Source organism: Chaetodon trifascialis, chromosome 4, assembly GCF_039877785.1.
Source record: "Chaetodon trifascialis isolate fChaTrf1 chromosome 4, fChaTrf1.hap1, whole genome shotgun sequence".
NCBI classification, from domain to species: domain Eukaryota; kingdom Metazoa; phylum Chordata; class Actinopteri; order Chaetodontiformes; family Chaetodontidae; genus Chaetodon; species Chaetodon trifascialis.
In genome coordinates this window covers 234,232-258,958 of record NC_092059.1, presented here as the reverse complement: position 1 = coordinate 258,958, position 24,727 = coordinate 234,232, and the positions used below count along the sequence as shown (strand labels likewise).

The window sequence follows — 24,727 nt, the reverse complement described above, 5'->3', positions numbered from 1 at the left end:
GCAACCCCTCAGTCAGTTCAGGTGTGTATTACCTGGTGAAGACCTCCAGTGGGGTGGTGGAGCCCACTCCAGGCAGAGACGAAGCTTTTCCAAACTGCAGCCTGAGAGGGTGTTTGCCCTGCAGCTTGACGATGACGCCGTCATTAACTGGGAGCCAGTCCATACTGGGAACCAGGAGCTGGCTGGGCAGTAGGCAGCACTCATCTATCAGACTTTCATCGGGGTCCTGGGGGGGGCCGTCATCCCGAGCTGAGACACAGACAGTCAATTAATCAGTGAACGTGGCAACAACAAACCTAACATAGCATCTGTGATAAGTAACAGAACAGGGGGAGGAAGTTTGCAATCAGCCCGACGCGGCGGTTTATACGACCACAACGCCGCAGTTTTTACACCAGGGTGGACGGACACATGCTCCTGCCACGGACACGAGCAAAATCTACCTACAGATCCCAACAATCCACAGAACGGGAGCTCGGGACCACTGTGAGACGTGTTCTCACGGTCCGGTCCTCTCAGGGAGGACCAGGTCAGGACCAAAAAGCAAACGCTGGCAGGTGCTTACAGCAGAGCCACAGCCGGGTGAGCTGTCTGAACAACAGCTGCATGCTGTCCTGGGTGTCCGACGTGGCGGTGAAGGTGGGCAGGCAGCCAGGCTTCAGCAGACCCCAGATCCTGATCATCACCAACATCTCCCTCAGCATTCCCAAAGAAGCCCCGTCCCTCATGAAGCCGAACCCTGGCCGGACCATGGAGCCCTGCAGGACAGGAGGAAAAACATTGGCTCTGGTTGGGTTGTCGTTGAGTCATCATCTTGTCGGCCTTCTTACCTGTTTCTCCTTACGAGGACCACGGTGGAAACAAGCTTTTAGCTTTATGGTGCTCTTATCCTGGGGAGCGCAGCTTTGTACAGACCTTTATCACTGATTTCATCCATCGAGCAGTGTTAGACTTCACATTCATTTTTCATTTCTGACAATGGCTTTTAACGGGCAGAAACACTTCTGAGGGCTGAAGAGGCGAGTCCAGCTGGAGGTCAGTCACCCGGTTCTGCTCTGTTGGGTCGGTGGCTGATGTCTCCTCCTTGTTGTGGTCGTTTTCTGTCTCGGGGGGTAATTCTGTGTCCTTTGGAAGGAAGACCCTCCACCTCTACCTTCATTCCATGCTCCCAATGAAAGAACATCGGCCACTAGCTGTCATTACCTGGAACTCAGCAGCTGTGTTTGTTTGCTCACCTGGTTTGGCAGGTTGGCCAGCAGGTAGAGGACAAAGTCTCCCACCCATTGGATGAGCTGCTGCAGGGACTGAAGGGGGGGGCCATCCAACACAAACTCCTCAGTCTTCAGATTGATCATCACTTTATCAATATCTGAGGAAACACACAGCGATCAGTCACTGATAATCACCTCCTGTCCTCTCACCTGTTCCTGAGGTATCTCACCTAGATCGGTGTTCTTGGCACAGATCTCAGTCAGTCGGTCACCTGGACTCTTGTCAGGTGTGTTGAGGACATGTGGCCTCAGCAAAGACTTTAAGGTGGAGCTGATGGCAATCAGCAGCAGTTTGGCGTGGAAGTCGCAGGCTCGAGCCGCCGTCGCCGTGGACAGTTTACAGAGAGACGCCTTCACCGCCACGATACGCGTCGCCAGAACCTGAGACAGACATCACTCTGCTTTAAGAGGGGACGAGTACTAATATTTGTTCTCAGTGTACTGAGGCAGCAGATCACGACATGATGTTACGCTACTGTCACAAAATGTGAGAAAGTTCAGTTCAGTTGTTCGAACGTTTCTTTCTGCTCACATCTGAAGGTGATTCAAAGAACTACTCTAATTATCCATCGACTCCCACAGCTCTTTGGTTTCTTTCTACGTCCTTGTTTTTCTAGAACTCGCCCTGTAAGAAGGTTTTTTTTTTTGTTTTGTTTTTTTTTAAATCAGACTCATTGTGAATTCGGGTGCTTTGACTCATGTCTCTGGGTGCATGGAGACCTGCTCTGCTGGTTTTAAGTCGTTTTCCAGCCTTCACTCACGGTGATCATCAGTGACATGTACTGTGATGCACTGGTGAGGTATGCACTGGCTACTGATTTCTGTGCTGTGTGAACGCAGTGGGACATGGACCACAGCCCGCTTCGCCCTGACCATAACTCCACATTCTAGGACGTCTAAACTGTGGGTCCTTTAACGTGCTGAGGAAAAAGCTGTTTTTGGGAGCTGAAATCAGCTGTACGAGGAAAGCAGAGGAAATGGCAGAGGAACTCTACGTTTTAGTGAAAGTTGAAGCCACAGATACTTGAAGTGTGTGCACAGTAAATACTTGAAGTGCGGGTTGGTAATGTAAGCAGTGTAACAGCAGTTTAAGCACAGCCGAGGTGTCGGAAACGTCGACTGAGGTTGACTTAACGCTGGTAAACTGTCCAGCTGAAGCCCTGCGAGCAGTTGAGGTTGAACAGTAAGTGGTGGAAGAAGCTGAAGTGCCAGTCAGTATATGATGGATGACAGCTGCTGCTATCAGTTAAGTTCTTGAGTTCGACTCTACGGTCTGATCTGATCGACCGCCTCCTTGCCGTTCTCCCATCATGCCTTGCTGACCTGCTGCAGTGCCTGGTTCTGCCTCATGTATTCCTCATGCAGTTTCTCCACCAGGTTGTGGACCATGGTGGGCTGCACATGCAGAAGGACGTCCCACCAGTCGTAACCCGTCACCATGCAGTACTCCAGCAGGAACAGCAGATGGCGCAGGGTCGTGTTCATCTCCACCACCTGACCCATTGACGGCGACACTCGCAGCATGTGGAGCTAAAGAGGAAACAACCACATCACCAATGTCGTCTTTTTCAAATGAAGCAACAGCTAAAGGAGCGGAAATGAGGTCTTTTCTACCCACGGCTGATGCAGAGACAGTAATTTGCAGCTTTGTTTCATCCAGACTTGATAACAATAAACTTAATTTGTATCGCACGTATCACAGAGGAACTGCAGCTCAAAGTGCTTCACAAGAAAGAACTCACGTGCAGCGTGAGCGCAGATAAGAAATGAATGCAGTGAGCTGAGTTTGCATCTCTGGGCAGATTAAGATGGTTCGTAAGATGAAACTATTGATCCCACGTGGGGGAAATTTACTTGTTACAGGCAGCACAAATAAAAAGGAGAGGTAGAGAAAACAGAAACAATAAAACAAAAGAAAATAATGCGTCTGCTTGCACTGCTGTCACAGTGATTTTTTTGTTGATTGTTCTGTACACATGGCATCTATTTCCCGTCTGTCGGAAACACGGCGCCCCCCCAACCCTGTCTGGTGCAGGTCTACTTATGCCAGTGTTGTGTCAAAGCTTGTAAGTGCACCGACCACCAAACAACAGGAGTAGACGACAACCAGCAGCTTGAACTGCTGCAGCAACATGTGCTGAATAAAAAAGGTCAGAGTTCAGCCTCCTGGATGGAGAGAGGAGTGAACTTTGTGAAATGAAGCTAACTTCAGTTAAAGCCGTTAATTTACAGGTAGATCTCCTCAGCAACACACAGGTGACGTCACCGGGAGCCAACTTCAGCAACAATATCAAGCATGTTGAAAAAAACTCGTCACCTTGCCGTGGTTATCGACTCCGGCCAGTGCCAGTGAGGTCCAGGAGAACTGCAGGGCCTTGAAGTGGAGGGCGGGGCCTCCCGTTCTTTGGCGCTTGATGGCGGACTCGTCTCCGGGTCTTTGACCTGAGGAGGCTGAGGAGCCATAAAAAATCCCCATAGTGTGGAGGGAGAGGCGGTGGAGGATTTGAATGCTGCCGTCGTGGAAGGCCAGAGCCAGACCTGAAAACACAGGAGGATGGAGACAACCGGTTCTCAAGCAGGCTGTCTGCAGGGGAGGCGGGTTTGAGAGTCCAGGGGTTTGCATCAGAGGAGGGCTGAGGGGACATCTGTAAACCCTTCATACAGCAAGTCGTTTCTGCTCAGCCCAAAACCTGTTCTTAGTGGCGCCTTAGAACTGATCTGTAACTCACTCGAAAACTGTTCATTAACTATTAATAAAGCCATCAGTCACTGACAAACGTTTCAGAAAGTGCAGAAATCATGTTTACAGCCTCCGTGCTCTCTACAGCTCTTCTTCTCAGGCTGCTTAAAGCACCGGCCTCCACCACGCAGAGGGTTACGGCTGCCTGGACGTAGCCTGGGCCTGGACCTGGTTTCTTTCCAAACGCTCTAAACAGACATTTCTCAGAGAAGCCATTCTCATTTAAGCACACGTGTAGTTGATTAAGTCTAGTCCAGGTCCAGGTACTGCTACTAAAGTCCCCGCACACCCATGCAGCTGAGAAACAGGCGAAGTTCTCCTCACCTAGTCCAGGGCAGAACTTGGTGTCTGACGCCACCTTCAGGTCGGTGTTGGAGATGGAAATGGGCAGTTTGGGCAGAGCTACGGCTGACACTCGCTCCAGATCATTGGTGGTCGTGAGGATCCGCCACTTCAGGATGGTCGGCTGCTTCTCCCCAACTGGACACAAGTAGGAGGTGAGAGACGCTGAGACTTGACACTGAGAGTGGTGATCCGCCATCACCTCAACGACTAGAACCTTTTTAACCAGTTAGAATCAGTCTGTGCTTCCTACCGACGGGTGATCGGTGCTGGAAGATGTTGTTGACAGGAAGTCCCTCCTTCCTCAGAGACCAACACTCCACGATGCTGCCGCTCTGATTGGATGCACACAGCAGAACCTACGACACAAACGTTCTGTCAGGTTCTCTGTTTTGGCAACAACTGCAGGTTCTGTGTGAGACTCAGTCTGATCTATTCTAATCTATTCTTCATGTTCTTGATCTGTCAGAACAGAAATGAAATAGAACTTCACTGTTGTTTGGATTTACAGAGTACATATTCAGAGTCCTCTCTGGCTGCGATGGCTCTCTGTGGCTCTACTGCAGTGTTTCCTCCACATTCATTTAGGAGTGACGTTCCTCAATCCTAGTCGCCGCTCCTTCAAAATTTTTTTTTCTTTTTTATTGTCGCATATACATCACCGCCGCATGTCTCATGTGCCTTCACAGCAAAGTCTGATATTAGCTACTTGCGAGAGCGCGACCTTGACAATGACGTCACGTCAAGCTCCCAGGCACCAGGTCAGAGGAGTGTCGTCTTGGAAAATAGGGCAGCGACTTACCGGAGAAAAGGTAGACTTATTAGCTTAAGATAACTCATAATAGATTTTACAAGTTAAACAGACATTCGCAAAATACTGATGTCCAGCTAACGTTACGTAACATATCGGTAGCTTAAGTTAATTGGGCCCGGTGCCAACTCAGTGTCGCTAACGTGAGTAAACTCATTGATAGCATTAAGCTAATATCTACACGCCATGATGTAACTGCTGACTGCATTTTCAGATGAGCCTATTCAAATATTTCTCTAAGAAGAGGAAGACCGCTGATGAAGATGATGCTAGTCAGTGGTGATGCGTCGGCTCTCAGAGCCGCTCTTTGACGTGAACGATCGGAGCGGAGCCGCTTTGGGCTTTTTTGTTTTTTTTCCTCGACTTTTTTTCCGTTCAAGCCGCACGTGATTGGTCAACCACATGATGTGTGTACGCACTGACCCTAACCCCTAACCCACACACACGTTGTGTTTTTATCACTTGTGGGGACATTACATAGACTTACATTCTTATGGCGCCTCAGAGAGCCCGCCAAGAGGAAGCACTGTACTGGTTACCAGTTTCTCTCTGGTTCTTCTGGTTACCAGTTTAAAGTTCTTTCTGGTTCGACTGGTTACCAGTTTGGAGTTTCTCCCTGGTTCTTCTGGTTACCTGTTCAGAGTTCTCTCTGGTGAGGAACTTGAGGTGGGTGACTGCAGGGTATTTTTCCCTCCTCATGGGGTCGGTGGTGCAGCGCAGGAACAGAGACGGTAACAGTTCAGTGTCGATGCGACACTTCTCGCTCACCACACTAACCACCACCTGAACACACAGAACATTGTTTATTTCATCTTACTGGTAGAACCAGTAAAGGTCAGAGGTCAGTGTGATGATCAGGTGCTCTTCTGGTTCTGACCTTGTAGAACTGGACGGGAGACGAGCTGCTGCCATCAGTCGCTGCCACGACAATGTTCCCTCCTCCGGTGAAGGCGATGTCGGCTAATGCCACCCGACCTCTCAGCCGGCAGAGGCTCTCGCTGGCCGTCAGCAGAGCTCCGCCCGGCTTCAACAGGGACACGGTGACCAAACCGCTCACCGTGACGGCCAACCAGCCCTCCATCGGCTTCCCACCAAACAGAGTCAGAGATGGAGAGAACTTCACCCGAGAAAACTTCTCACCAAAGTTTGTAGAACCTGACTGAAGCAAAACAAAACAAGTAAACACGATTCACTTACTTGTTGTCTGCTGGTGAATATATAACAAATACTTACTGTCCACATAAGTCTAAACCTGACATGTATGAATTATTGTCCACGTGTCTTGGTCTTATACATCTATGCGTCAGCGAGCGTTACCATCTCGACATGCAGGGCAAGCTTGACTCCGTTGTGAAGCCAGCTCAGCGCTACGATTGGATCTCCGTGCAGAGAGCTGGACAGGATGCTCTCCCAGCTGTTCACCAGGTGATCTGACATCGACCAGCATTTAATGTGACCATCACCGTCTGCAGACAGCAGCCTCGACCCTCCACACACAAACAAACACATCCATAAATACACAAACTGAAGCATGGACGAGCTCCAGTAAATTCTCAGGGTTCGTTCTGCAGTCGTACAGCAGAGAGGATGTTCACACACTCATGTACCTCCGTTTCAGGGCTGTGTAGAAGAATCACATTAGCCATTTAACATTAACAGCGGCTCAGTGTCCACAGCTCTTCCTGTAACAAACTAACATGCTCATGGTGAAGGCACGTCGAAGTGCTGTGATCGGATGCTTAAATGCTGCATTTTTTACACTGAGTCTGGTCGCAGGTCTGCAGACATGAACACTCCTACAGCAGCAGTTATTGCTTTGGTCTGAATGTGCAGTGAGATGCTGCCTGAACGCTGTGGGGAGAATGATTCACCTTCCACTGTTCCTGTGTCGTATGCTAACCATGTTGAAAATGTTGACAGACAGTTCAAAGTGATTGTAACCTCGGTCCGGCGCCGCTGTAACTCAGCAGGAAACCACAATGCTCCCATACAGTGAAGCTGTGATGCCACGTGAGCCGCTGCAACTGATACGCAACAACTGGAGCACTGCTAAAACATTCCAGCTAAAACACAACTTCAACAATTTCTGGTCTTTTTTGGATGAGTTTTCTTTTATATAAACTAGTGAAATAATAATAATAATACTAACAAAAATAATACTTTTTAAAACTATGATACAAAGTGCTTTATGTGGACGCAGAAAAAGCTAATTCCAGCAAATTAGCACCAGAACTAAAAAATAAAATACACATAATACACTATATATATATATAAAATAAAAATACACAATAAATACAATAGTCAAATAAAATAAAATACATAAAACACAGTAAAAGTGGAAAAATGAAAGGTCAGCTCACCTGACTGGTCCCATTCCAGACAGGAAATGACCTCAGTGTGTCCGGAGTTGATGGAATAAACGTCCCAGGGGTGCTCCGTGTCGATGATGTGGATCATGTGACTAACATCTGAAGCGTGGGCGCGCGCGCGCGTACACACACACACACACACACACACACACACACACACACACACACACACACGGTTAAAGTCGCCTTGCCACCTCTTGAATGATGTTCTGGTGAATAAAACTGGAACCTCACAGTTCACGTGTGTGTGCGTGTGTGTGTGTGTGTGTGTGTGTGTGTGTGTGTGTGTGTGTGTGTGTGTGTGTGTGTGTGTGTTTGTAATGCAGGTGTGTGTGTACGTGCATGTGCGTGTCTGTGCTGCAGGTGTCCACCTTTGTCGTCGTCCTCATTCTTCAGATCTGTGGTGAAGGCCACCAGGTTTCTGCAGGACCAGGAGCAGACCAGAGGGATGGAGGGACGGTGAGTACTCTTTGGACGTTTCTCCCACTCACACACGTACGCTAACTCCATGATTTAACCGCAGAAGAAGACGCTGGAGGCCTCACCTAAAAACAGATAGACACGGGTGAGCAAGGTGCTGTGTTTCTGACTATGATTTAGACAGAAATGATTTCACATAATTACAGATTAAACAACCTAAATGTGTACAAAGTGTAATATAAGTGCACAGCTGTTTACACATTAACACTTTAATACATATATAACACTAATGAAGAAAGACACTCTGCATAAGGATTATTTTTGACACAAGGTTAATTTATTTATTACTGCGGTAAAGGATCTGAATACTTCCTCAACCTCTGCCACTCTCCTGTACGGCATCTGTTCGACAATCCACTGCGACCTCCCCTAAAAAACTCTGAATTTAAGGAATATTCTCTGTAATGGTTTGTACTGACGGTGGCTGTACTTTCAATGTAAACGCCGAGACTTTCCAGTTAAAACCAGCAGTTCTGTGCAGAAGGTTTCTGCCGAATTAAACCAGACTTCAATCAGAAAACAGTTCGGGTAATATCTGTTAGTTAGTAGTAGTTTCTTAGTATGTGAAGAAGCCGTGAGTTAAACCGTTTAAATGGAGAAGTGTCCCTTATCCGCTAACGATACCTTACCGTACTTTGATTCCAGCTGCAGTAAAGCAGATGAAAACCAACACCGTTTTCCTCACAAATGAACTTTAACCTTTAAAATGGAAAAAAGAAAATACATCAGTGGAGCCAGTTTAAGCCTAACAGAGTATTAGTAAACTGCAACTACTGATGTTCGCCAGTATAGCACACGAACCTTTCACAATTTATTCAGTTCAATAGCGTATTAGGACCACACAGACCATCTAGCTGACTGTAAATCTGCCTGTCAGTAAAATATTTAATAAAACTATAAAAACTGATAAAGCGGGTTTTCTCTGTGTTACTTCTTCTATATTGTTTCTACAAAATGTCTGAATAATCTCTACAACATTTGTGTCGATTTTGTTAGACGGTCATTTGTGTCTATCTGACGCGGCGCCGCTGGATCGCCGCCTCTCTATTGGGAATTTTCATTCCTGAGCGAGGACTTACAGGTGCACCAGTCGGGTTGCAGTACACTGAACACATTTCTAGTAACATATTTTGTCCCATCTGACAACAATTCTAGAAAGGAAGATGGCAAAACTGTGACAGACTACACATTGTAAGGAGCTAACTAACTTCACAAGATGGCGGTAATACGACAATGAGGATGTCAGCTGCAGATAGCGCTGAAAGAAGACGAAGAAAAAGCAGGCGACACCTGGCAGATACAACTCGGGGCAATAACTGATCAATCTACAGGACCCGTATTTCCGCCCTGATTCTGGTTCGTCTTGTAACAGCAGCCGCGGTTAGCTCCCGTTAGCATCTGTTAGCTTATATTAGCTGAAGTGAAGCTCAGCTTTAATCTCGAACCTCCTGAAGCATAAAACGGAGGTTTTCTTCCTCTCAGTGTGTTGGATCAAGCTGGAATGCCTCCAGACATAGTTTGAGACCGACCTGCTGCTAGCTAACACCGCTGCTCTCCTACTGTTTAACTATCTTTAACTCCTAGCTCCTTTGCGTTATCTTCCTATGTCCGACTAGCGTGCTAAAGCAACCTGCTAACAGTGCTAGCTGTTGCGGTGATGGTCTGCTTGTTGTGATGAAAACACCGAGGCGAAGATCCTAGCATGGACACAGCTGCGGAGTAAATACCTGGTAAGTCGGCTAAATGCTAATCCAAGGCTAGGAGTTATTAAGTGTTTAATGGAGGATGTTTATCTGCTGGACCAGAGGAGACAGCAGGCCTCAAGATAAGCAGGACACCAAGTATTTACTCTCCAGCTCATACAAATACACACACTCATACAAATACACGCTCTGATGCAAATACACACTCTGATACAAATACACAGTGTTGCAAATACACTGATAAGCATACATGCTCTGATACGAACGTACTGGCATAAATGCATATACTGGTAAATAAATAAGCAAAGGAATAATAAAGAAGGAAGAGATAAGGAGCACAATAAATAGAAATAAAACAGCGATCATGCGTGTTATGTCACGGGATGAGTTAAAGTCCATCTAACTGTTGTAGGGCTGTCAACAAAAACAATTTAGACAAAAACCAGCAGCACCATCACGGCGGCTGCACTGAATTCACTGTATGACGAACAGCAGTCACACCACCAGGCTTCCTGGTGTCCAGTAATGACTGTTTTTATTTTAACCGTGAAAATCTATTGAGGTGTGACATATGAGACAATAACTCCAGAGTCACACGTGTAAACATTCACACTGTTTTCCCTGCTTCTTTCATGTCGCTCTCTGCCTCCTCTCCTGATTCAATAAATTCAGAGTTTATTTCAACCAAACCAGAGTTAGTGATGATTGTTGAACAGTTAACGATGAACCAAGAAGGTTTTGATGGGTTTTATTTTGTTTCTGTTGGTTTGAGTGAAGTTTGGTTTCTGATGTTAAATCACTGTGTTTGTGAATGGAGTCTGGTGGCTGTGGTGAGAGCGATATAACAGCTGCTTCTGGTTAATCTAAAAGGATCTTCCTCTTTCACAGAAAGGTCTTTCCCTGCAGGATCCTTTCCATCACATCTTCAGACACTTATAACAATCTGAGCCTTCAGTGGCAGAAACAAACACTGTCAGTGGACGAACACTGACGGTTTGAAGGGGTGACTTTATGGCCACTTTTGTGGCTGCAGTGCTCTCGATCAATACTGGAAAAACTTCAGTAACTGACATTGAAATCCACTGTGAAGACAGAGACTGCTCGTGACAACTCATTGAGATGAAGCATTGGTTTGTAAGAGCTGTTCACCTGGTGGTGCTCAGAGCCGGCCTGTCGGCTGGCATCTGTGTCGCTTGTCTGTTGTGTCTGTTGTGTCTGTTGTGATGGCTTCTCTCATTCTTCTCTCAACTTCTCTCATTGGTTAATTTTCTGTCCATCAGTCTCAGCTGCGAGAAGAAGACCGGTCCATCAGTGAACCAGCTTTAGACTCTGTGGAGACCTTCTTCATCTGATCTGAGGTCAGAGTCTTACCTTTATGTTGGGGGAGCCCCGGCAGCAGTCATGCTGACCTAGAAACAGCTGTTCGTTTGTGCAGTGTGAACTGAGTAGTCCAGAGACAGAGACCATGTCTGAGAACCAGGCCAACAACAATGTCCCTCTGAACAACAACAACAACAACAACATGGGACCCAACAGGATCCGCAACCCCAATATGAACCAGAACCCTCTCATCAATGTCAGAGACCGCCTCTTCCATGCCCTCTTCTTCAAGATGGCGGTCACTTACGCCCGACTGTTCCCCCCATCCTTCAGGAGAGTCTTTGAGTTCTTCGTCCTGCTCAAGGTGAGTGAATGCGAACAACTAAACAGCTAAAGAATGTTGCTCTGAATTAAGCAGGGGTGTCTAATCTGCATGAACAGGATTAAAATGACAGGATTTTGAATGTAGTCTGGTGTGGAAATCCCCAGTTTGTGTTGCTCCATCAGATTAGCAGCAGTCACACCTCCAGGCTTTTCTCAGCGTTTAGACTGACTGCCGTCTGAGCTGGCGTCTGTACTGAGGCCTGTACCACGAAGGAGGCTTTGAGCTTAGCGAGGTTTAGGTTCAGCCCTGGCTTTTCACCTCTGGGGTACATCGGCATGGTCATTTCTGCAAACTTAACTTGGTTTGCAGCAGGTTTTGTTCAAGATAACAGATCAAAATGTATAAAAGCACCGCCTGGGAGCCATCCATTGTAGATCCCGTTGAGGACTGTAAATAAGGTTTTTGTTTGCTGGTATCATCCTACAACAGAAACTGATCGAAGTGCCTTGTACATAGCTGGCCTTGCAGCTGCAGACACTGGTGCTGCACACTTTGAAAGTTTTGTAGTACGGGCCACAAAATTACACTTCCAATGAGCAGCACAAATCCCATTAAATTTCTATCATAGCTATCATACAGTATAAACCTGTGAAGTGTTTTTTCTTAAATTAGTGATTTACACAAAGTCGAATTCAGAATCCAGAAGGTTCCTTTGTTCTTTAAGAGAATCCAGCTGAATTCAGCTTTGGTCTGAATAACGCGTGAGATTTCCCACTGGCTGTTAAGTTTGAAGCTGAAGCTATTATGACTTCTGAGACTCAGACTTAGACTTTACTTTACTTTATTGATCCCAATTTGGGAATTTTTTTTGTTGCAGCAGCAGTTTAAACATACACATAAACATAGGATATAAGCTGAAGTAACGAAAACTAAGAAAAAAAGGATGTTCTTTAAAGTAAGTATAACTAAGGTTATAGTTGTATAATATATAATATACAATACATATTGTATAAGTAGTATAGTATAGTACAATAATATGATAAAATCATGTAATAAAATACAATCTAACAAAGTGTCTAAACAAATATTAACATCAGTTCTTAAAGAGACGAGCCAGAGCTACAAACTATACGCCAGAAAAATATGTTTCAGATGGTGAATAAACGTAAACAATAAACAGTATGTGCAGATAAAATGTAAAACATGGCGGATGAACTGTGAGCTGCTGTTGTACAGTGTGATGCTCGTGGCAGGAATGATTTCCTCAAGCAGTCTGTTGGAGAAGGAGCTCCGCTGTCTGTCCTCGAGGAGGTGAAGAGGATGTTCAGGGTCTGTCCAGTGTCCTCCTGTCCAGTGTCCTCCTGTCCACCACCTCCTCAAACGTGTCCAGTTTGCTTCCAATAACGGAGCCGGCCTTCCTGATCCCTTTGTTCAGTGTGTCGTGTCGCCGGCTCCGATGCTGCTGTCCAGCACACTGCAGCAAAGAAGAGTGAGCTGATCACAGACTGCCAGAAGATCTCCAGCATCTCGCCTCACGTCGATCTGAGCCTCCTCAGGAAACAGTCTGCTCATCCCCTTCTCGCAAACAGCGTTGGTGTCGGTTTTCCAGTTCAGTCTGTGGTGGAGGTGCACTCCAAGGTCTTTGTAATCCTCCACCGCTGCGACATCCTCTCCCAGAATGCACTGTGGTTGTGTGGTCGTCCTGTTCCTTCTGAAATTGATCAGCATCTCCTTGGTCTTGGCCACGTTAAGCAGCAGGTGATTTCTACCAGACCAATCCACGAAATGGTCCTCACTGCTCTGTATTCCTCCTCTCGTCCATCCTTTATACGCCCAACCACCGCTGAGTGGTCCGAAAATCAGCTTCTCTGCTTGGATCCCTGAGTGGAAAGGTGAACAGGTAACGAGCAGAAAGCCATCAGCCATGAACAGGATCACTGGCTGTTTGAAATGATGAAAGTGTTTCGGGTTTTAACTCTAACTGTGAGCTGTTTGTTGTGCTGAAGCTCCACTGATGATCAATAATAACTAATGTCATATTTCAGAAATGTCCAGGTGTTCGTGGAATGTTTATGAAGCCCTGACATTGCTGACTCCCCTCTGTTTGTCTGCGCTCCTGCTCAGGCGCTCTTCGTCCTCTTCATCCTCGCCTACATCCACATTGCCTTCTCTCGCTCGCCCATAAACTGTCTGGAAGTGGTGAGGGAGCGCTGGCCTCGCGACGGCATCCTGCGGGTGGAGATCCAGAGGAACTCCAGCCGAGCCTCCGTCTTTCTGCAATACTACGACTCCACGGGCCTTCAGGAGGAGCTGGAGGCTGAGGAGGGGGGAGGAGGGGCAGGAGGAAGAGGAGTGGCAGGGCTTAGCCTGGCTGTGCTGCAGGAGGAAGAGGAAGATGAGGAGGAGATGACCCTGGAGATGTTTGACAACAGTTCAGTGCAGGTGAGCAGCACCAGGTGTGAAGAAGTGCATATAAATGGGTTTTTTAAATGAGGGTGAATCTGCTAAGAATGGGGGGGTGACTCCTCTCCCATTGACCCATGTTGGGTTCGGAACTGAAAGCTGCTACCAAGGTAGAACCAAATCCAAAAGGCCAAGGATCGGGTCCCACAAACCCCGTGTTACTGCACACGAAGGCTACATATCTGCCAGGACCCGTCTACGTCGCGCATCAGCGCACCAGCCTGTTGTGATTGGCTGTGGAGGAGTTAGCAGGAGCAGGTGGTTAGCTAGCAGCAGCGACTAGCGGTGCTCCAAGAAAGCGAGCGAGGAAAAGATGAGACAAGTAGTGACAAGAGATTTTCCGGTGTTAATCAAGTCTGAGTGTGTGTGTGTGTGTGTGTGTGTGTGTGTGTGTGTGTGTGTGTGTGTGTGTGTGTGTGTGTGTGTGTGTGTGTGTGTGTGTGTGTGTGTGTGTGTGTGTGAGAAAAGGTGAGTGTAGCTCTGAGTAGCTCAGCCTGATACTGTTGAATTATCTTCTTTGAATTCCTTTGGGATGTAGTTGGAAACGTAACGTTTGATGACGGAGTAATGGTTTAATGATCAGATCAGACAGCACGACACATTGCAAAGGAAGTGAATTGATAAAATTCAGACGATGCTCAGCATGTCATGTTTGACATCAACACAGCTGGAGCAGGACGGCGGTGTTTTTTTGTCTTCAGTCTCTCTTTCAAAGGCATAAATACCCATGACTGCCTGGGTAACTAAAGATGAACTGAGTCCAGTTCTTGAGAGCAGAATTAATCTGACAAACAGGTTTGATGGGGGGGAACCGGATGGGAGAACATGCACCCTGCCCCACCTGTCTCCTCTCTGTGTCTGCTGCAGTTTGAGCTGGACATTGAGCCTCGTCTGAAGCCATCTCTGATTGGAGGAGGTGTCGGAGGAGGAGGAGGAGGAGGAGGAGGAGGAGGAGTAAACGACAGCCAAGATGTCTCCTTCAGCCAGACCACTAAAGGTATGCAGCCGCTGAAGGACTCAGTGTCTGAGCTGGAGATGATGACCAGAGCAGGTAAACCCTCTTCCTCCTCCTCCCCCTCCTCCCTCTCTTCGTCTTCCTCCCCCCCCCCCCCCCCCCTCTCTTTGTCTTCCTCCTCCTCCAGGACAGAAACACCTGCTGACTTGTTTGATTGTGTAAATTTAAGATAAGATAAGAACTTATTGATCACACACTGGGGAAATGTAGTCGTTACAGCCAGCAAGTATTACAAAGAACTGTGGCACAAAATAAAAGAAGTATCCAGGATACAGAACAGAAAAAGTGTGTATATGTACACGATGTACAGATTCTAAAAATACTAAATGCCATAAAAAGTACTATTGCCAATATTCTTAAGAGAAAAACTCCTACTGTTAGAAATACTGTCTGTATATGTACACAGATGAGAAAACCAAACAGAAAAAACTTGTTGTCGGTCATGAACAAGTAGAAGTACAGAAATCTGGACGGCCCCAGATACTCGGTTTGTCTCCGTTTTCTGTCCCAGTAAACTGGGTTTTCGGCCGATGTGTGAAGACGTCTGTCTGGACATTAGAACAGTTGTTTTTCAGTGCTTATGGTATTTTGACACGTGATCTAGAAAATAATCTGCAGATGAACTAATAAAGGACTTCAGCCCTGTGCGTGTGAGCCATTCAAACCTCTTTCAGTGGTGTCACATATTAGGTTTCTGCTGAGGTTCTCATTCATACCAGCAGGTGGCAGCAGAGTCTCAGCCACCTTCACCCAAACCAGACGAGGACCTGATCGAAGTGAACGCGTCTCTCCCCTTTAAATCCTTGTTTGAACCCAAAAACTCATCAGATACAGTGAAAACCAATAATGATGATACGGATAAATTCAGATTTAAGAGCCTTTCCACTTTACGCGGTAAACAATAAAAAAGCGACATTAACAACAAGTTTTAACTTGATGATGACAGCTGAACCCCGTGAGAGCCACAGCGACTTTTAAATGATCTGAGAATTAATATTAGACCAGCCCTCATTATGAGTAGAACAGAGGCATTTACACTTTGAAAACTAGTGTGTGTGTGAGTGTGTGTGTGTGTGTGTGTGTGTGTGTGTGTGTGTGTGTGTGTGTGTGTGTGTGTGTGTGTGTCAGTAAGCATTCAGCCCAAAGCAGTGTTATTCATTAACAGTACTTCAAGTATTATAACTCATTGATAATACCTAAAGTAGTGTCACTCCTTTAAACACAGTATTGATGGTACTACATTCTGTCCTCTGGCTTGTTTTTCTAGTGTCTTGATACCTGGTTTTAACTGCAAACTCTCATCCTGACGTTGACTGAAGCGTCTCAGTCGCTTCGCAGTCGTCCGTCCTCAGTCCTACTGTTCCCAGTGACTCTCTCACACTAAACGCATATGAAAGCTACTGGAAGCAAAGTTTCATGCCTGTTTTTTCTGTTGTACATGAGCGAGTGCAGTGGATCTATGCTGGACTGCTGCCAGAACACATATGACCTACACTCAGTAGGGTACCTGAACACATCGTATGTTAAACAAACAATTACCGCTAATGTTCTACTGTTAGCTTTACGTTTACTTGTTATGAGGGGAACTGAACGTGTCAGTCTGTCTGTACTGACTGCTGTCTGTACTGACTGCTGTCGGTTGATGTCTGTGGATGTGTGTCTGTAGATTAAAGTCTGTTGTTGTTGTTGTCAGTGTGGCCTCAGGAGGAGTACATCGTGGAGTATTCTCTGGAGTACGGCTTCCTGCGTCTGTCTCAGAGCACCCGACAGAGACTCAACATCCCCGTCATGGTGGTCACTCTGGGTGAGACCCTGACACACCTGTCTGCCTGACAGTCACGTGACTCTGACACCTGTCTGCCTGACAGTCACGTGACTCTGACACCTGTCTGCCTGACAGTCACGTGACTCTGACACCTGTCTGCCTGACAGTCACGTGACTCTGACACACCTGTCTGCCTGACAGTCACGTGACTCTGACACCTGTCTGCCTGACAGTCACGTGACTCTGACACCTGTCTGCCTGACAGTCACGTGACTCTGACACACCTGTCTGCCTGACAGTCACGTGACTCTGACACCTGTCTGCCTGACAGTCACGTGACTCTGACACCTGTCTGCCTGACAGTCATGTGACAGTAGCACCTGTCCACACCTGCCTGTCTCACTGTCTTCCTTGTGCTCCAGATCCCATGAAGGATGAGTGTTTTGGTGACGGCTTCAGCCGCTTCCTGCTGGATGAATTTCTGGGGTATGACGACATCCTGATGTCCAGCGTAAAGGCGCTCGCTGAAAACGAGGAGAACAAAGGTAGAGAACCTCAGGTCCTCCAGTTCCTGGGGGTTTCTGGGAAATCTGGCATTGAGTCGATCATAATTGACAGTAACCAGGTGTCTGAAGTGCAGGTAGACTCTGAGTGAGGTAAAGGTGTGTATTTAGATTTTGTCATGTGAATCATCAGCAGGTTGGTGATGTCATGATGTGGTTCTCTGCAGGATTTCTGAGAAATGTGGTGTCTGGAGAACATTACCGCTTCGTCAGCATGTGGATGGCCAGAACCTCCTACCTGGCCGCTTTTGTCATCATGGTCATTTTTGTAAGTAATTAAGTCCCAGTCAACTGGATTCACAGCCGCTGAAGCAGCTGTGAAGGATTCAATTCATTCAATGAAACTGAGCGTTTAGACTTTCATGAACATGCTAACGTTTCCGGTTCGCGTGACAGTGAGATCTGGTGTTTCAGGAAGAAGGCAATGAGTGATGGAACCAGTTCAAATGAAAGAAAGCGAAGATTACAGTCAAACGAGATGAACTGAGTGCTTGTTGTTCTGTGTTTTTCAGACTCTGTCGGTGTCCATGCTGCTCAGATACTCTCACCACCAGATCTTCGTCTTTATCGGTCAGTGTCCACTCTGCTTAATGTAGGGCTGCAGCAAACAGCTATTTTGATAACTGATTAATCTGTTGATTACAATTTTAACCCAGTTCAGCATGTTTGTAGCTGTGATGATTCTTCAGTTTGACCTTCATCTTCATCACTGAGCGTCTTTAACTTCAACAAAACAGTAATTGTTCATTTCTCTTAGAAAGCGTGGGACTCCTCATATACTTTTTTGTTGCGTTGACCTGATAGCAAAGCTACGTGTGTTGTGTTCAGGGGCTGCTCAGAAGAACATGTTGGTCTACTATTTTGTTATTTTCTTTATTGCTGAAAAAAGCAATTGTTTTTTTGTGTTTATGAATTGCTTCGTGGGCCGGATCAGATGGTCTTGTGGGTCGTATATAGCTGGCGTCTGGAGGTTCCCCACCCCTGCTGTATATCTGATATATATGTGTAAATATACCGTACCAGTCAAAAGCTTGCACACACCTTCTCGTTCAATGTCTTTTTTTTATTTTCTACACTCTAGATTAATACTGAACACATATGGAATGATGTAGTAAACAAAAAGTGTTAAACGAACCAGAATATGTTTTATATTTTCGATTCTTCAAAGTAGCCGCCGTTTGCTTTGATGACAGCTTTGCACACTCTTGGCCTTCTCTCTGCTTCATGAGGTAGTCACCTGGAATGGTTTTCAGTGAACAGGTGTGCCTCATCCAGAGTTCATTTCTGCAATTTCTTGCCTTCTTAATGTGTTTGAGACCGTCAGTTGAGTTGTGGAGAGGCAGGGTTGGTCCAAAGGTCTACGCAGTGAATGGACCTATTTGACTACTGTTCTAATCCATATTATGGCCAGAACCACTTAAGTAGGTAAAGAGAAAGGGCAGTCCATCATTACTTTACGACATGAAGGTCTGTGTTGCCACAGCATGTGGCGTTCTTCATAACAGAGACTCAACTGATCGACCATCGACTTTGTTACTATTTTTCTAAGCAGGTTTAATCGATTTAATCAATTAGTTGTTGCAGCCATAGTTTAATGTAATCCTCACCAGTCGAGACCAGTTTAATGTAGCCCAGTCCAGTTAGAACTGTTTGAGGGTTTGCTATTAAACCAATGAAATTAGAAGTGTGTGAAACGTGATCGGTTACTTGAACAGAGTGCTTGTGTTGTCCCAGAACATATAAACTCTGAAACCATCAGCTGGAGGTGGTTCATTCTTCTGTCGACTCAGTCGGTTTCTATCAATGATCTTATGCCGCATTTCCACTAGCTCGACTCCACTCCACTCGACTCTACCCGGTTGTTTTGTGTTTCCATCAGGGATAGTACCTGGTACTATTTTTAGTACCTGCTCTGGCGAGGTTCCAAGCGAGTAGAAGCGATACTATATGTGTGACGTCAACAGCCTGTCAGCCACTGATTGGCCGGAGTGTCGTCACTGGTCTGCGACGTCCAACACCGGAAAAACAATCCCGCCCCCTCCATTGTAACGCCGGGCAACAGCAACAGCTGACTGTACTCTTTATTCTCACTCGAGGGAAATGGCTGCTCGTAAAATATCACCGTGGTCCGTCGACAAGGTCCAAATACAACATCGCCTCGATGTCCTCCATTGTTTGTCGGCTCTGTTTGCGTCGCGTACAAATTGACGTCATGGCAGTTTCGCACAGCCGTGGTATGACGACCCCGCCTACGTTGAGGAGGTACTATGAAGTACTCAATTGTAATGGAAACGCAACCAAACCAAGTAGAGTAGAGTAGAACCGAGTCGAGTAGAGCTGGAACTGTGGAATGGAAATGCGCCCTTAGTCTTGAACATAAAAGTGTCCATTTCGACTGTTAAATCTTGGTCTCTCTTACCTTGAGAATCCGCTGTGTGTTAATCTGGTCTTGGTCTGCCCCCCTCAGTGGATCTTCTTCAGATGTTGGAGATGAACATGACCATTGCCTTCCCAGCAGCTCCCCTGCTCACAGTCATCCTGGCCCTCGTTGGTAAGTTCACGTGCTGAAGCTGCTGACACGGTCTGGATCTGATTCTGAGCCAGGCCAGACTAAGGATTCATTTCAGATCTAGAGAATCCAGTTAAACCAGTTAATTTAGGCTCAGGATTCAGTGGTAAGTGTGGCAAGTGATGGCACATCAAGACAGATGAGTTGGGAGTCAAGACATCCTCAAATCAAGGCAAGACCAGACCAGGCTTAAGACAGTCATGTCCCAGGCCAGACAGTCCGGGGCCAAGTCCAAACAGCCAAGTCCTAGGTCAAGTCATATTAATAAAATAAAGGCTTTTCACTGAGTTGAGACAATTAAGTCCCAAGGCGGGACAGACGAACCCCGAGCCGACGCAGTCAAGTCTTCTTGAGAAAAAGACTTTTTCCACTTTGAATGCAGGCGCCAGACGTCGTCTCTCCACCAGTCTGAGAGTTAAGTTTAAAGCAGGTGGTGGCTTTAAAGACATTTAAAATATCATTAAATACAAATGTGCCCTGCTGATGTCACTTCCTGTTTGTCAGGCATGGAGGCCATAATGTCGGAATTCTTCAATGACACAACAACAGCCTTCTACATCATCCTCATCGTCTGGTTAGCCGATCAGTACGACGCCATCTGCTGCCACACCAACACCAGCAAACGTCATTGGCTGAGGTGGGTCACATGACCAACACCAGCTCACACCATTGGCTCTTTTAAAGCAACGCCCCGAGGTGCAGTTGAAGGTCTTATTAAAGTTCAGCTGCTTTGGTTTATGTTGAAATATTTCCAGCTAATGGAGTTATTCAGTGATTTGGACACACTGCTGAAAAGTTCATGACTGATAAATATTAAGCCCTTAAATGCACAACTTAACTTAACAGGCAGCCCTTAATGTGTTCCTTTTTGAAGGACCTGACTTTCTGAGGTATTTCATGATTTATTTTTTTGAGGGTTAGGGGTTTAACCCTTCAAATTTAACGAATGGCATGAAGCCATTTTAGTCTGAATTAAAACAAGGTTTTATTTGGTCCTTAAAGCCTTTAAACGGTGCAGATAATCCATATAAATAGCATAATGTGTTAACAAGCCACTTCAAACACCTTAAATTACTGGAAAGTTAATGGATTATTGGAAAATGGTGAAGAAGATGAACATGACGTTGTCTGACAGTTGGTGTGTTTGTGTTCTTCAGGTTCTTCTATCTGTACCACTTTGCCTTCTACGCGTATCACTACCGCTTCAACGGTCAGTACAGCAGTCTGGCCCTGGTCACCTCCTGGCTCTTCATCCAGGTCAGAACCACCACCATCATCATCTTCATCATTCTGACCCTGAGCCTCACGAATAGTCAAAGATTTACGTCCCGTGTCTTTTCCTGTGATCTCGATGGAAAAGGTCACGAGGTCAGAGAAAACTGAAGGAGAATTCATGAGGCTGGGTCATTATGTGATGGCCAATGGTGAATCGTGTGTGTTCCCGCTGCAAGGAATTGTGGGATGCCATTATCTCCTCTCCTTTGATAAAGGATGGTCGAGTGTATTCTTTGCTGTAGGAGATCAGAAAGGAATCGATGATAGTCCAGATGGCTTCGTGTGAGATGAACCAATCAAACCTCTGACTGAGTTCAAAGAACCAAATTGTCTTAATGAGAATTAATAAGATCCTTTTAGTTTGAAGCAGTCCACAACATCTTAACTTGGATTGGTGAAGCCGTGTTTGAAGATCAGGGCTTCAAAAGCTTGAGCTAATGAGCTCAATGAAGGCGAGCTCTCTCGCACACTCGTGCTGCACTGATGATCCTCTCAGGTCAAATGACACGTGGTTTAATTATTGAGACATCCTGTCGCTGACCTCCTGCTCTTCTTCTTCTGCAGCACTCCATGATCTACTTCTTCCACCACTACGAGCTTCCTGCCATCCTGCAGCAGATCAGGATCCAGGAGATGCTGCTGCAGAACCAGCAGGCCGGTCAGGCCAACCAGACGGCCCTGCAGGACAACCTCAACAACAACCACAGTGCTGCTGCAGGACCAGGACCAGGACCGGGACCAGGACCAGGACCTGCACCTGCACCTGCAAACACTACCCAACCAGGACCCAGCACCACCCAGCCAGGCCCTCAGACTGACCCCCAGCTCTCCTCCTCCTCTCCAGCAGCAGGAGGTGGAGGGGAGGTGAGGTCGGAGCTGAACTGGGTCGCTCAGACGGCCGCCATCATCACTGAAGCTCTGTCATCCAACCAGCACCCCGCCTCCGCTGATCCTGCTGATGGGGGGAACAGACAAGGTGCATCAGGAGGTCAGGGGTCAGCAGGAGCAGCAGAGGTCAGTGTGGGGGCTGAGATCTGGATGGGAGGAGGAGGAGGAGGAGGAAGAAGTGAGGAAGATCCAAACATCGTTTCAGTAGAAATTAAAACCACAGCAGGAGGAGCCGATCCTCCACCCAGCCCTCCAATCAGAGGGCTCCAGCCGGTGGAGGCGGAGTCCATGAAGGCGACCCCCCCGCAGACAGACTGCCCCCCCTCACAGAGTCCAGGTACAGACTGGGACTGCAGAGCAGCACAGCAGCAGCAGCAGAGCTCCTCACAGACCCCGTCCTGAAAGTCCAGGTGTGGTCGGCTGACATCATCTCACCTGTGTGACACGGTGCCTCAGTCTGTCACCTGTCAGGGCGATCCGTCACTGATTGGTTAGTGATTGGCTGATCAGGGAGGAGTCTCCCCGCTGAGTCTCATTCTGCATTTTTATTTTTAAGCTTAAACCAATGATTCATTGGTTAGTTCAGAGTTTCCCAACCTGAGGGTCCGGGACCCCACAAGAGGTCACAAGATTAATGTGAGGGGTCAAACAAGTCATGATCTGAGCAGGAAGCATCGTCGTGTCACAGTAATTTCTCTTCTTCACAAAAAGTTCTCACATTAAACAATGACTCCGTTTGGTTCGACTGGTCAGGGATCAGATGTGAAGCACATTTTTAAACCAGCTGATCGAACAGTCACAGCCTGTCAGCGGCTGTTCTCAGGTCTGTCTGAGAGCTTCCACCGACGGCGTTTCATCCTGAGTTCATCTTATTTTTGTGCGTTTAGTCTAAAATTAAATGTGAATGGCGTCTATCTCTGTCCTCAGAGTTCAAAATGATGTCTTCGTCAGACAAACTTAATCCGCTCGTTGTCAGTGTGGAGTGGACCTGACAGACACGTGACCCCAGCATGCAGCTCATTCCTACATGAACCTGGAAATCAAGCTTTTCACACAACTGACAGCGTTTCTCATTGCTTCAGTTCACATAATGTGATTGGAAAAACTCAGATTCTAACGTTTCCTGACTGAAACTGCTTCTCTGGTGATTTCACCTCACATTCAAACTCAAACCAGCAGTGGATGCTAACTGCTAACTGCTAACAGCTAACAGCTAACAGCTAACTGCTAACAGCTAACTGCTCAGCCTGATTGATCTTCCTCCTCTGCGCTCCATTAAAACTCATCAGTGAGCCTCATCACCATGAACACACACGCTGAAGTTTATTCAGACTCTGTCTCACACACACACACACACACACACACACACACACACACACACACACACACACACACACACACACACACACTCTCATTACAGCACCAAATGTGGATTCATCCGCTGCTGAAAATAGTCCCAACAGAAGCTCTATTTCCTCCTAATGGTCCGATAAAAACGACAGTGAGCAGCTGTTTGAGGAAATAATGAAGCTTTTCAACATGAAACTAAATATTTGTGAGGACATTTAAAGATTTATCTCTTCAGCTGCAACCAATGAGCCGCAGACAGGAAGTCAGACAGGAAGTCAGACATGGACCGACATGTTGAGAAAAACAGCAGACTGGTCCTTTTACTGAGCTGAACATTTGAAAATCAGCAGAAGTCAGTGAACTTCACCGATTCCCCAGAAAAAGATTGAAAGACTGAAAGTGAATTTCATCGACCCGACCATCAGTTGCTGATGAGTTATTGATCAGTCGATCTGTTGATCAGCCCTGATTCTGACAGACTGAAGCACAACCTCTGAACTGTGTTGATTTCTGTTTCCACTTGCTTTTATTTTGAACAAAATGACTCTTTGAGGACAGGAAGTAGTTTTGAGCGTCGTGTTCGGACAGTTTTGGTGGATCGGGACTTCCTGTCAGAACGGATGCCTTACCAATAATCCTCAGACCGTCTGTGGATCCTTCAGAGACGTCAGCAGCGGAGCGAGCTGATTGGTTGTGCAATATGTCGCCGGCTGTGTCACACCCCTGGACCCGCCTCTTATCAGAGGGTGTGGCCTGTCCCTGCGATGCATTCAGGGGACTGAAGGCAGAAACTCCTCTTCTTCTTAAACTGAGATGCCCTGATGTGCGTTCAGGTGCTCCAGGTCAGCTCGTAAACTTCAGCGCTGACCTCAGACCTGTCTCCTGCTGTTGCTCCATCGTATGAAACAGTAAATACTCATTTTTTCAAAGTGATGTATTGAAGAATCCACACAAATGTCCAACAGATGAATTATTGAATATCCTACATGATGCCAATATTTTCAAATTCTGAAAACATAAAACTAAAGTGCAGAATGGAAGTGAAACGAAAGGCTGTGAAGCTCAGCGGCTCACATGATTGATAATAATCCTCACGTGTAATATTCTAATGGGAATGCAGATTCTGCAGATGAATGAGGCGCTTTTCAAATCTTTGAGGTTTTTTTTTCAGATCTAAGTTTGTGTTGGGAAGGAGGCGGAGCCTGAAGTGTGACATTGCCATTAGTTTGGGGGGTTGTGGGGCGGGGCTGTTTTTTCTTCTTTGTGCCTCTCTGCTGGATGACTGTACCCTCATTAGTCGATCTGAAGCCTGAATCTTATCAAACTGTATTTAACTGTCCAGTAAAACCAGTAAAACCAGTGCACAACAGCCTGTTTGCACATAAACGGTGTGAATGTCTGATTTTTTTGTGTCTGCTCAGTTTAAACAGAGGAACAAAACAGAAAGTTCAGAGGTTAGACTCTGATGTCAGTGAAAT

At 46.6% G+C, this 24,727-nt stretch overlaps 2 protein-coding genes across 4 annotated transcripts in view; one reads left to right on the top strand and one right to left on the bottom strand.

Annotated features, from left to right (window-relative positions):
* med16 (mediator complex subunit 16) overlaps nt 1-8,854 on the bottom strand; it is a 9,919-nt gene extending 1,065 nt beyond the window's left edge. Inside the window, exons 1-15 of one of the 2 annotated variants that reach the window (XM_070961627.1) lie at nt 8,815-8,854; nt 8,643-8,712; nt 7,905-8,078; nt 7,525-7,632; nt 6,482-6,651; nt 6,042-6,323; nt 5,798-5,947; nt 4,607-4,712; nt 4,336-4,491; nt 3,589-3,809; nt 2,595-2,801; nt 1,442-1,652; nt 1,236-1,369; nt 566-758; nt 33-249 (exon numbers count right to left, since the gene is read on the bottom strand). In XM_070961627.1, the coding sequence (XP_070817728.1) occupies nt 33-249; nt 566-758; nt 1,236-1,369; nt 1,442-1,652; nt 2,595-2,801; nt 3,589-3,809; nt 4,336-4,491; nt 4,607-4,712; nt 5,798-5,947; nt 6,042-6,323; nt 6,482-6,651; nt 7,525-7,632; nt 7,905-8,043 (2,294 nt within the window). In that variant the 5' untranslated portion in view covers nt 8,044-8,078; nt 8,643-8,712; nt 8,815-8,854. Of the gene's footprint in view, nt 1-32; nt 250-565; nt 759-1,235; nt 1,370-1,441; nt 1,653-2,594; nt 2,802-3,588; nt 3,810-4,335; nt 4,492-4,606; nt 4,713-5,797; nt 5,948-6,041; nt 6,324-6,481; nt 6,652-7,524; nt 7,633-7,904; nt 8,079-8,642 lie in introns of both variants that reach the window. The other variant, XM_070961626.1, reaches the window with a different exon arrangement.
* A 497-nt stretch (nt 8,855-9,351) lies between these two features.
* Nucleotides 9,352-24,635, top strand: tmem259 (transmembrane protein 259). 2 transcript variants are annotated; one of them, XM_070961505.1, is made up of 12 exons: nt 9,352-9,743; nt 10,997-11,400; nt 13,486-13,803; nt 14,692-14,821; nt 16,533-16,643; nt 17,027-17,149; nt 17,335-17,435; nt 17,680-17,737; nt 19,635-19,718; nt 20,241-20,373; nt 20,894-20,993; nt 21,576-24,635. In XM_070961505.1, exons 2-12 carry the CDS (start codon nt 11,182-11,184, stop codon nt 22,299-22,301), a joined length of 2,103 nt encoding a protein of 700 aa, XP_070817606.1. In that variant the 5' UTR covers nt 9,352-9,743; nt 10,997-11,181; the 3' UTR covers nt 22,302-24,635. The 2 variants fall into 2 exon arrangements, with proteins under 2 accessions (XP_070817606.1, XP_070817605.1); XM_070961504.1 differs by lacking the exon at nt 9,352-9,743 and having other exon boundaries at nt 11,040-11,400; nt 14,692-14,875.
* The last annotated feature ends 92 nt before the right edge of the window (nt 24,636-24,727 follow it).

Excerpts from the sequence above, each read along its gene's own strand:
- tmem259 (XM_070961504.1), top strand. The coding sequence starts at position 11,182 with ATGTCTGAGAACCAGGCCAACAACAATGTCCCTCTGAACAACAACAAC. Across the intron at positions 17,150-17,334 it reads TGAAAACGAGGAGAACAAAG|GATTTCTGAGAAATGTGGTG; the intron begins GTAGAGAACCTC and ends GGTTCTCTGCAG. Across the intron at positions 19,719-20,240 it reads AGTCATCCTGGCCCTCGTTG|GCATGGAGGCCATAATGTCG; the intron begins GTAAGTTCACGT and ends CCTGTTTGTCAG.